Source organism: Passer domesticus, chromosome 6, assembly GCF_036417665.1.
Source record: "Passer domesticus isolate bPasDom1 chromosome 6, bPasDom1.hap1, whole genome shotgun sequence".
In the NCBI taxonomy this organism is placed as follows: Eukaryota; Metazoa; Chordata; class Aves; order Passeriformes; family Passeridae; genus Passer; species Passer domesticus.
Window position 1 is genome coordinate 33,198,413 of NC_087479.1, and position 12,175 is coordinate 33,210,587.

General features: G+C 42.1%; 2 protein-coding genes across 6 annotated transcripts in view; both read left to right on the plus strand.

The window, feature by feature from the left end:
• Nucleotides 1-11,707, plus strand: part of TMEM229B (transmembrane protein 229B) — a 32,504-nt gene extending 20,797 nt beyond the window's left edge. For 3 of the 4 annotated variants that reach the window (XM_064424297.1, XM_064424299.1, XM_064424298.1), the window contains one exon: nucleotides 7,756-11,707. In XM_064424297.1, coding sequence (XP_064280367.1) covers nucleotides 7,756-8,285 — 530 coding nt within the window. In that variant the 3' untranslated portion in view covers nucleotides 8,286-11,707. The remainder of the gene's footprint in view (nucleotides 1-7,755) is intronic. The other variant, XR_010364592.1, reaches the window with a different exon arrangement.
• RAD51B (RAD51 paralog B) overlaps nucleotides 1-12,175 on the plus strand; it is a 404,685-nt gene that overhangs the window by 10,091 nt on the left and 382,419 nt on the right. The gene's annotated exons all lie outside the window — the stretch shown is intronic.

Below are 12,175 nucleotides of genomic sequence, written 5' to 3' on the forward strand. Positions count from 1 at the left end.
GGTATAAACATAATATTAAATGGATCTGTTTTCAGAGAGTCTCTGTGAAGCTGTGATAAATGATTGCTAGGTTGAAGGTACGATAAATCCAATAGTAGTGTTTGTATTGTTTGTAAAAGCTCACCTCAGCACAAAAGTGCACACAGTCAGAAGAGGCAGTTATAAGGAAAAAGATCCATCCCCTTCAGTAGAGGGGGAAAGAGGACAAATCAGCAAATAAAACTGGACAATATGTGCAGGTGTATCTATATCCTTATATATCTATACAGCTGTAGATAGAATTCAAATTTATGTATAATTTATTTTATGCATAATTTATATAGCAGGTTGATTTGCCTTTTTTAAAGTGGCTATCTGTGGTCCAGTCCAAAGCAGAGAACAGTCCAGTGTTCTATGATTTGGGAGAGAGGCAATTAGAAACTCAGAAACAGTAGGAAAAGAACCAAGGTGGCATCAGGTGTAGTCTGAGGATTCATGAGACATCCTTATGACCCAGCTCCCTGCCACTTTACTTGAATGCACAGTTTGATATGAAGGGGCCCAACTTGGAGGAGCTTATGAGTCAGGCAGTTGCCCATCAGGGAAGGCTTAAGTGCTCAGACCTGGGCTGAAGTCATGGTGTGTGAACCTGTGTCACTTTTTGAAAACTGGGTTCTAGGAGCTCAGGTCTGCTATCACTGCAGAGAAAGAAGTCAACTGTCCAGGATAAGATAACGGTGAATCCAGCAACTAAGCACTCAAAACTGAAGGATGGCTGATATAGATTTTAAGAGCAGATTGTGCCCCCTGAACATGCCATCTCCTTGAGGACAGACCTTCCATAATGCTGGCTCCCTCCTCTTCAGTGTTAATGGGAAGCTCTGCCTGCTCTCCTATAGGAGAGTCCTGGCATCCAAGTCTCTGCTTTGTACTGGGGCCACATCAGGGGCACTTGGGCTCTTGCTAGACATTTGCTTTTTTGAGAGCTGTAGTATCAGCAAATGTTGGGAACTCAGGGCAGCTTTTCTAAACAGGGAGGGGCAGCAGGTAATGCACAAGAGCCTTACAGCAACAGGCTTGGTTGACATGACCTTACCTGAAGGAAGTGCTGGGGAGATTTGGGCTCAATACTTGTAGATATCAAGTTTGGATTCAGTAATTTTTCATAGTATCTTTCAAGTCTGCTACTTGCATGACTCTTGGGGATCTTAACTTCTGTCAGGTACCAAGGAAACATTCCTATTGGTCTCTGTAAGAGCTACTGCCTTAATCTGTTCTCAAGTTGGAATGGTCACAGTGGGCTAAGGTGTGTTCACGTAATGTAACATTTCCTGCTATGTGTGCAGCAGGACATGGAAAGTCTCCACTTTCTGCACTTCTACAGGAATTCACGAGATCACCTTAGTTAGAAAGCTATTCTTTAAACAATGTCTTCATATTTTCTCTTTGTCCTCTGAGAAGTCAACCTCCCTCTACACTCCTCAAGAAATGTCTAACTTTCTCCTTTCCATTGTGAAATAGTACCTTCTGGGCAGCCCACACACAGGCATTACTGCTAAGAACTGCACTTCCCCATCCCTTTGGGTTAGGCTGGTAATTGGATTCATTTAATCTCCTTTTGGCGTCATGGTTTTTTACTGTATCCCAATTCTCTTTGGACCAGATTTGAAAGATAGACAGGGATCAGAGGCTGCCAGCAGGTACAGAGTGAACTGGGCAAAGGAACAAGAAAACAAGGAGTGGCAGGGAAATGATGTGCCTTCTATGGGAAAGGAGCTAGAGACAAAAATGAGGGGAAAATGCAGATAAGAAATAGACTATGCTTTCTTACCCCATGGTATGTGGAAGGGAGACAGTTTGCATCCTAATGGAAAAAGCAGTAAAAACAGATGACTCAGAACTGACCAAAATCCAAGGGCTCCAGATCTTTTCTGGAAGCACTGAGAGTCTGTATTTGGAGACATCTGTGGTGTGCTTTTAGCTTCATTGCAGGGCTTGATTAATCGATCTGCTGGAGCTCTTCCACATTTCAGTTCAGTTGAAATCCTATTTTCTGAGCCACAGTTAATTGAGGCTCTCAGTTACCTGAAGGATGAATATCTCCTCAGAGTTATGACTTCAGCACATAAGTACCACTAAGTCTTTACTGTATAAATCTTTAAACACTGATGAACTGATGTCTTGGGGCCAAATTTAGTACATAGTGTTCTGTACACATCTAGTGTTCTGTAAGTCTTCACTTCTAATGGTGTGTGATACTTCTGTGAAAATGTTGAAGCCAGATTTGCAGCATATTCATTCAATGTTGGTTGCATGGTTGCAAAGGTATGCTTGTTAGGTGTTTACTCACAGGGAAAATGCAAAATAAGAATTACACTTAAATAGGTATTGTCCAAAAATGCACGTCAATGTTCATCAACATGTTCTTCTATCAACTAATCCTTGCTAAAGCAGAAAAGCAGATATACATCTGATTCTCCCAGTCTGAAGAAAGAACAGAATAGCTACAATGATGTGTCAATGAAAGTAATTAAAAAGTAATGAGAAACAGTTATTTTACATAAGTACTGTTGGGGTAATAAGGATCTGAGGAAGGAGGACATTAGCAGTACAGCTGTGTATGTATCTCCTTTGCACTTTTTCAAATTTAAGAGTAATTATCATATAACATAGGGTTATAGATGCCTAAGGCATTTCTTAGAAATATGAACATGCGTGTTATAGAAGTAAAAATATGAATTTATAAAATAATACTGTGCTGTAACTTTTTAACTTGCAGAAATAACTGGGCACTATGAGTATGAAACTTGCTGCAGTAGTCCAAATTCACCTGCAGTGGATCAGTTAGCTGACAGAATTCATAGACTCAGAATTCATTAGCAGAATTGTCTCATAGAAGTTTTTGTTTGTGTTTTTCTTTTATTAGCACTTCAGAGTTAATTCAGAGTTTCTTGAGGAGTTCTCATTACACTCATCCAGACCATCTAAATAATTCTGCTGGATTAAAGGGAATAAAGACAATCTGTAAGAGACCTTTTTTTAAGCACTGTTTGGCTTGGGAGCAGAGAAATGGGCAGAAAGCCACTGGAAAGGAGAGCTTTGAAAAAAAATGAGCCAGGCAGTGCTCAAGAACTTAATCAGGCATGAATACGACATCCACTGAGGTCTCCCCTGCAGTGCTTATGTGAGACAAATCTACCATTATTCCTTGGTCTACCATCAGTCCATCTTCTGATCATTTCCTTCTTGCCTGCCAAGCTGCATCACCTGCAAAACTGAATGTGAGTATGGAAGTGCTCCTCTTGTGCAGAGGGGTCTCACGGCAAGTGGGGCAGTCTGTAAGTCCTTTCTCCTTACTTGGCCTTGTGCATCAGTTTTATCTGTATCTTACCTCAACCTAGGTGATTATTAATATCCATTTCAGAGCTGAAATTATAAAATATTAAAGTGTAATCTTGGTGTTTTCTTGCAGACATAAGTCAAAGCCCTTCCCTGATTACAGAATGGGACATATTGGGAAGGGCCATAGTGGGTCATCTGGTCCAACCTCCCTGCTCACGCAGGGTCATCCTAGAGCACATGGCACAGCATTGCATCCAGACACTTCTTGAATATCTCCAGTGAGGGAGACTCCACAGCCTCTCTGGGCAATCTGTCCAATGCTTGATCACCCACAGAGTAAAGAAATTCTTCCTCATATTCAGGTGGGACTTCAAGCCTTAATTTCTGCCCATTTTCTTTTGTCCTTACATGGAGTTACTCTTCCCCAGGTGCAGGACACTGCATTTGTCTTGAATTTCAGGCAGTTCTTCTCTGCTCATCTCTCCAACCTGTTGAGAACCGTCTGAAGGACTGTGCAGCACTGGGAGGTATTGGCCACTCCTCTCAGCTTTGTGTCCTCAGTGAACTTGTTGCTGCAACCACATTTCTATAGAGAAACTCAGTCCTTTATATACTTTCCCCTGTTAGGTCTGTGCTTGTTTCCTGTAGGTGGAATGGGTTCTTGGCCCCTTCACTGCCAGCAGAGTTATGCACACAGGCAGGGCAGTCAGGGGAAGGACTGAATTTTCCTTGGAGGTCCATGTGTGGTTTCCACACCCTTGCCTTTTTTTTTTTTTTCCCTCAGCAAGCTGGGAAAGTCCTACTAGAGAAAGAAGGAAAGATTTTGTGCTGGCCTAGGTCAGGCTTCCCAATAACTTTGTATTAGAGGAACTATTTCTATTTTAACTATTTGAAGTATCATTTGCTAATGATGGAAAGCATTTTCGAAACTTTGAATGTAGAAACTCCCTATTTTCCCCAAAATAACACAGTGTGAGTATTTTCAATGCAAGCATGGTCATCCATGAGCAGTCTCCATGCATTGTTTGCTCTCTGCTGAGACAATTGCATAGCTGGCAGCTGTGTTTCTGATTTTCAGGAAGCTGCTGCCCACCCTATTATAAGTGCCTTAGTCATGAATGCCATTTGTTTTTCTGAGGAGACTGAATAGCTCCCATATGTTGAGAGCCTTTTGGTCAGTATTACTGTCACTCCATTAAAAGTTTTGCATCACCAAGTTCAATTATCTACTTAAGGCTTTTCACAAATCTGCATTTCTCACTGAATCCAGTCTTGGCCTTCTGTTTGGATGCTTCTCCCACTAATGTCATGCTCTTCAGCTTGATTCTTTTATCATGAATTGCTGCCCAATAGAACAACACTTTTCTCCTTTATGTCCCTCTTGAGACCTTCTTGTGCAGTATTGTTTACCAGACACCAAATAATTTGGTGTGGCTGGGAAATACAATGCTTAGGAAAAGCTGCAGTTTTAATTGTTCTGTAAATGCACAAGTGACTTGTAACCATTAAACTGTACAGTCCCCAGCTTCTGCAGTGATGTGCTGTGGCTTGTGAAAGCCCCCCTGAATGTATCCTCCACTCCCTTTATGTCTTACTATGTCCTTTTTGTTTTATTTTGGATGAAATATTTTACATGAGGAGCTGTGGTTTGTTGATTTGTTTAGTGCCAAGGGCAGTGGAACCAGTTATGTCTGGGCTACCACAGATTGGCATCTGACGTGTCTTCCTTGCTCCTAATCAGCAGGAAGTCTGTGAGGACTCTTGCAAGCAATTGTAAGAAGGAAGTTTCCAACAAGGTTGGGCCCATTGGAGACACAACAGTAGAGAAGGCAAATATTGAGACAGTGCCAGTGCATTATGTTTGTCTCTTTGCAGTTGTTGTGAAAGCCACATGATTCAAAAGAACTCAACAGTGCTCTTTGCAATGGGTTAACTTGTATTGTGGATATCCAAGACCTGATCTAGATTCAGATATTAGACTTCTAGTGTAGTGACTAAATATTTTGCAAATAATTGGTGAGGGAATCCTTGGAATGAAAATGCAGGGGGAGAGGGAAGGACCCTCTGTGCATTTGATCCAACTTTGTGAATAGATTTGCAAAATTACAAGGGTGCTCCCAGCTAACACTTCAAATACATTTCATGTAAAGCTGCAGAGAGAAGTGCAAGGACTCAGGATCACAAGTGAAAAAGTTAGGCTCAGAAAAGAGAGGAAAACCATACAATCCCAACTTAGTAAAATCTTTACAATAGTTTTCTTCGCTGGGTAGTGACATTACTATTACAGAAACATCACAGAATATTCTGAGGTGCAAGGGACCCACAAGGATCATCAAGTCCAGGTCTTAAGTGAATGGTCCACACAGGGATCAACCCAGAACCCTGGCATTATTAGCATCATGCTCTAACCAATGGAGCTAATTACGTTATTATTACATTTTACTTTGTTTCAGTTATTAAACTCAGCTTAACTCATGAGTTTTACTTCCCCCCTGCACCCGATTCTTCTTCCCATCCCACTGGAGAGCAGCAAGCAAGTGGCTGTCTGGTGCTTAGTTGCTAGCTGGGTTTAAATCATGACACCTTCTTACTGCTTTCCCTGACTTCTGTACCTCTGATTTTTGACTTGTTCTTGAAATGATGTCAGAATGAAGTAATGATATGAGAATTCAGAGTCCTAAGCTTATCAACTGTGTTAGCAAACTAACCAAGTAACACTACATTGACAAACTCTCCTTGGTTTGCAGTGCCCTTATGCATCAGCTTCTTATGGTCTGTGTGGATGTACACCTCCTGCATATTTCTCATAGGCCACCTCTTCTGCTGTCTTGCAGGGTTTCTTGGGATTGAATTGTTAGGAGACATGAGGCAATCTCTAGTGATTCTTTATTCTTTCACCTACAAGCTCACTATGTGCTCTTGTAGCATGTAATAATGGCTCAGTGTCCTGTGTAAAATGAATTTGCCAATAGAAAATGGGTTTTTGTTCAAGCACCCAAATCATATGAACTGTCAAGGCTTTGGTTGTTTGTGTGTCTGGTTAAGAGAAGTGTGAATGGATCATGGATACACCTCTGTCCTTTTCAATTTCAATATTCCCCTATGCATATCTTCTTCATGTTTATTATTATAGTTCTGTTTTCCCTTATAGAAGTTTCTCTTATCTCCTATCAGAATATCAGTTGCATGCTAATACTTTGTTCAGAGAGGCACTGTGTATACAGGGCAGGGCAGGAACAGCCTCTTTCCAGATGGCATGGAATGACTGTACATAAAGTTAGTGCGGTCCTTTCCCTAGCACACTGTGCCATGGAACTAAGTGCAGAGCAAGTTAAATAGTGCTTGGTAAAGAGTCCAGAGAAACTCAACTTGAAAGAGTAAGTTTCTCAGAATGAAAGAGGTCAAATTCATCCTGTGGTGTAAATCTGCAAGGCTTCAGTAAAATTATGCTTATAATCACCTCATGTAGTTGACTGTAACTTGGCAGACTTGTGAATCTCTACAAAGTGTAAAAGCTAATTACGATGAAGCACCTCAGTGATAAGCAAATTGTGCCTTTTCAAAAACTCTTCACCAATTTCTTTCTGTACAGACAATTAGAGTTTGTTCCTATTTTCTATTGATCCTGAGTAATTACCTCTCTAGGCTCAGCTGTTCCTTTTTATTCTCCTCCTCTGTGCTTTTGCTGTACTGAAGCCAAATCTGAATGGATTTCCCTGGCTCTTTTGTGCTTTATGACTTGTTATCTGGAAGTCTGACACCATAAGAAAATTATTTTACAAATGCTAGCCATAATATGGATGAGTACTTCAACAGACAAAATTAAAGTTCAGCTGAATAAAGAGTGCAAGGTATGGTGTCTGTAAGTGTAAAATCTTTGAATTTTCTCCTCCAGTTCCCTTGCTGTAACTCTCATCAAAGCTCAGTTTTAGACTACAGTAAACATTTTGGTATCGAGGCTGTAGGCAACAATTGGAAAGGCCCAGTTTTACAATGCTGTGTTCAATTAATCTATTCCACAGTAGAATCAGAAAAGTAAGGTATAGTGCTGTTTCTTGAAAAGAGTAAACAGGTGATGTGTACGCCTTGTGGGATGACTATATTTCTCCACTGACTTGCAACCAGTAAATTCTTTGGCAACTTGCTCCTGGCAAAGCCCTTGTACTTATCAACTCCTTCCTTATCGCCAATGTAACACCAGCAGTGTCCCATTTTTCAGGCAGAGCAGTATATGTTGTTCAGGCCCATCCTGAGTCATGGAGCCCTGTAAGGTGCCACCTTTCCCAGGACTTAAAATCTGCTGTGGTGAAAATGAGAGTCGCTTCTTTCTCAGACTTATCCATTGTTACAAGTTTGTGTGCTGCCATCTGGGGGACAAGGGCTTGTGATATCCTCATTGACTCCTCTCTCCCTCTCTCTCCCTCTTCCTTTCAGAGTGCTGCTGGGGTGAGTGCAGAAGAATGGCTGCGGCAGAACCTCTGACCGCTTTCTCACGATGGTATCTCTACGCCATCCACGGCTATTTCTGTGAGGTGATGTTCACAGCTGCCTGGGAGTTTGTGGTCAACTTCAACTGGAAGTTCCCTGGTGTTACCAGTGTGTGGGCACTCTTCATCTATGGCACCTCCATCCTCATAGTGGAGAAGATGTATCTGTATCTCAAAGACAAATGTAATATTGTAGTGCGCTGCTTCATTTACACACTGTGGACATACCTCTGGGAGTTCACCACTGGCCTCATCCTACGCCAGTTCAATGCCTGCCCATGGGACTATTCCCAGTTTGATTTTGACTTCATGGGCCTGATCACCCTGGAGTATGCCATCCCATGGTTTTGTGCTTCTTTCATCATGGAGCAGCTGGTGATCAGAAACACCCTGCGCTTACGATTTGATGAGACTGCCGAGCCCGGGGCCCCCACCGCGCCCGTTGCCTTGGCCAATGGCCACGTGAAGACGGATTGAGCAGCGACTTAGAGCCATACTTAGCAATCTGAGAGAGCCCAGATCTCTACCACTGACACTCAGCTCTGTCTCTGAGGTACTGCTCCTTGCTGTAAAAGATTCATAACCCCGTTTTTCTAATGGGGGTGTGCATGGGATATACCAGAAAAATTGGAACCAATAGATTTTCTATGGATTTTACTCTTTGGGCTCCAAGGACCAATATCAGTTACTTGTTAGTTAGGTCGTTTCTGATTTTAACTTATTACTGATGAAAGCAGTCCTTTTGCTTACACTTTAAAGTGGAGAAAGAAGAAAAAAGAAATGCTACAGTGGAAATGCATCCTAAAAAACCCCACCTAATCAGTGGATGGGCATGGACACGCCAGCTGAGTTAGTGATTGGCTTACTCCATTAGGCAATATTCAGGTGCTTGCTTGCAACCAATACCTCCCATGGGACCTGAGATGCTGCAGGAACAAGCAAAATCCATCTGCTGTTGAGAAGTACCTAAGACTGGCAGTCTGCTGGGGATGGTGTTCCCCTCACCAGGTCCCACTGGCCTCTCCCCAGGTTCTTTGTTGCACCATGAAATAATCTGGTGCTGGACATCTTGCTGAACTTATATGGATATTGTACTTTTTGAAATCTCAGTCCTGATACTTCTGATACTCAATAGAAATATTTTCTTTCTTCTTTCCTTCTTTTTTTTTCTTTTCTTTTTTTTCCTAAAAAGGCCTTTTTTTGCCAAGTGAATTTTACCACAACCTGTGCTATCTGAATCTTGGCAAAAGGCACAATAAATAGTGCAAGTCTTCCCATCTCCTTTGTCCCCCCAAAGCAGATCTTGCTGCAGATTCCAGCTCCCATCTCAGCCATGCAAACCTTGTAGAGACTATACAGCCCACAAGACTTTTCTGCCTTCCTTTCCAGGGATTCCTCTGTTTCTGGTGATATTGATGACTTAGTCTGGCTGCAGCCCATTGTATTTAAAAGTCAAAACCTTCATGTGGCTAACCCAGGATTTGGTCCTCTGGCACTGACTCCATGTTCCTTCATCACTGGAAAACAACAAGAAAAACAACAAAAACCAAAACATCTGTCTCTGAAAAGCATGCACTTCATCATGCTCTGCCTGAATGAGGCTTTGAGTTAGGGCACAAGAGCAGCAGTAGAGAGGTGGAGCAGGAGGGACTGCTGTGGCTTCACTGTAGACCTACCTCCACCAGGGACAGTTTGAAATTTAACCTATTGGGAACACTTATGGAGAACAAGGACAGTTGTGGTGCAGGGAAGGTATTTGATAGTGGCAGCCACAAGTTTGTAATTCACTCTCTTAAGTCTTGACCTTTGAAGTTAGCAAGAAACAGAGAGCTTCCAGCTGTCAGATGTTTCACTCCTGAACTGATTTATGAGGAAGGTTTGCCAGAGTTGTCCCATAAGGCCAGATTAATTTTTCTTGTTCTTCCACCACAGTCAGCAGAGCTGTACCAGGGATAATTTGGCTTGAAATGCAAATCTGTTGTAGGATTCCACTCTTATTTTGGAAATAGTTGGGCCACTTCTGTGTATGTCCCTTGTCTCTGGTAGGGGATGCTCAGCTATGAACCTGCTCGTGTCCTGGTGCAGCCGTTCCTGAGAGGAAAAGCACTGATGGCCCTGTGAGTAGAATTGTTTCTTGGTTCTGCTCTTACAGGGCAATATTAATCCTTCTTTGTATTACACAGAGAGCAATTATTTTATTCCTTCCCTTCCCCTTTTCATATGGCATCCATTGCTGGCAATGGACACATGAAAACAGTGGTGGCAAGGAGTTAATCGAATCTGCCCTGGATATGCAATGTATCCCAAATCATTGAGAATACTTAGGTGGGTATTTAGAGTTCCCTTTTTACAGTTCATTAAATTAAAAAAGAACAAACACTGAACAGATAGTTCTTTTGATGCTGTGATGCCAGTGTTATGAAATCAGAGGAGCAGTATGTAGTTTATCAGCCTTGTTGGTCTCAGAAGTATAGACCCAGGCAAAATAGTCATCTGAAACTGTACATGGAGGAAAAAAAAAACCAGTTTTGTGTGGGGGATAATGTAGATGAGCTCTACTGGAGCAGAACAAGAATTGCAAGGTGCAGGTCAGAGTTGGGATCCCATCATTTTGGCCCTGGTTATGTCATGATCATCAAATGCAGTGTCTAAAGCTGGGTTGTCCTCTCACAGCATAGCTTAAAATGTGGTGTTGTGCTGCCTCCTACACTACCCCCACATCATGTAAAACCCTCAGCTTTACAGAAAGATCCTTAGGATCCCTGCTTTCTCCTTAGCTATTACAAAACTCTTTGGAAAGGTTAAAAGGAGTTAGCAATGTGGTGTGGAGGACTGGCTGTCTGCAGAGCTAACCTGGTGTGCAATAGCAGTTGTGTCTGTTATTGTCTGTACTTAAGAAGGTCCCATATAAATGACACTTTGTGTTTTGCTGAGTGATGTAATATTTAACTGCTCAAAATATGGAGGGTTTCCCAGCAGCATCCTAGAGCATTGTTCTTGCTGCCTGTGTCATTGAAACAGCTGTTGTAGTCTGCTTTCCACTGGTGTCTGATGTGTACCGCCCAGCTATTGCATCTTCATAGAGTGGTAATTTATACCCAGAAGTGCACTTTACTTGCAGCTTGCACACCAGAAACAGAAAAGGACCTGGCAAATTCTTAAATAATTTAATTGTGTATAATACCACATACCTAATGCAGCAGGATTAGCCAGACTTCTCCTTTCTGAGCAATGTGGCTGCTGTCAAAGCTTTGTCTTTTCTGCAAAATCTCCCTTTTTAATACATGTGATGCTTCTTATAACATCTTGCAGAACTGCCCAGAGCACGTCACCAGGATCTCAGTGGCAGCTCAGTGAGAGCTCGGGAGCTGGACTGAAGTTGAAGAGACATTTACATTAAGAAGGAAAAAAACGCACAAGGCCTAACATTTGTTTGTATGTGTATCTTCCTCAGTAGATTAAAGTTGCCTGTTTTGAGTTCACCAGCAATAAAAAAACATTGTGATTTATCTACCTTGTCCTAACTGCAGCAAAGAGAAAGTGACCCTAATCTCTGCCTTTCTTTTCCAGGGGGTGGTGGGATATGGACTTCCCTGTTTTCCAGTTTTGCATCTGTTTTCTTATTTGTCTCATGTACAGTCCACCCTAAAGGATCTCAAAGTGTGTGATAAATAAATACAGAGTCTGGTGTCCGTCACACAAGAGGCAGTTCAAGCATTACTGTGGTATCTGTTCATACTCCAAAGATCTTGCCAGAGGGGAATGTTTGATCTACAGCAGCACCAGATGGCATTTTGGTCTTTTGTGTTATAATTGATAGAAATGTGTACATATGTACCAGGAACATTGCGCCTTTGGTCTGAGTGCATTTTGTAATTAAAGCAGAGTAATCCAATCAAGATTTTGCTTGACTAGTCCTGTGACTATAAAAGGTAAAAAAAGACTGCAGGGCTTTAGCTGCTTTGAGAATTAGGAAGCAGGTGACTGACGTCCTGAGTTTAGCATAGCTCTGCTGACTGGTTTTCTAAAACCTGCAGAGAAAGAAAGGGGATTTCTTCACTCAGGGAAACTTCTGCCCTTTCTGTAAATAAAACATGAGCCACAACTAAGATGTGAACTGAAACTAAATGTTTTTTCTATTTTAATTTAGCCTAGGCCCTGACTACATGCAATTCAAGGGGGAGGCTTGCAGACCTGAGCTCTTTTCCTCCACTTCTGCCTGCAAAGTGCAGCTGAACCACCTGAGGGGCAGAATACTCTCTTCCCCTTCCTTCCTCCACACTGGCAGCTACCAAATCCCTCTGTGGTCCATCCCGTTGTAGAAGGAAATGTTTCTTACATGGCCTCTTACCAAACCAGGAGCTGTT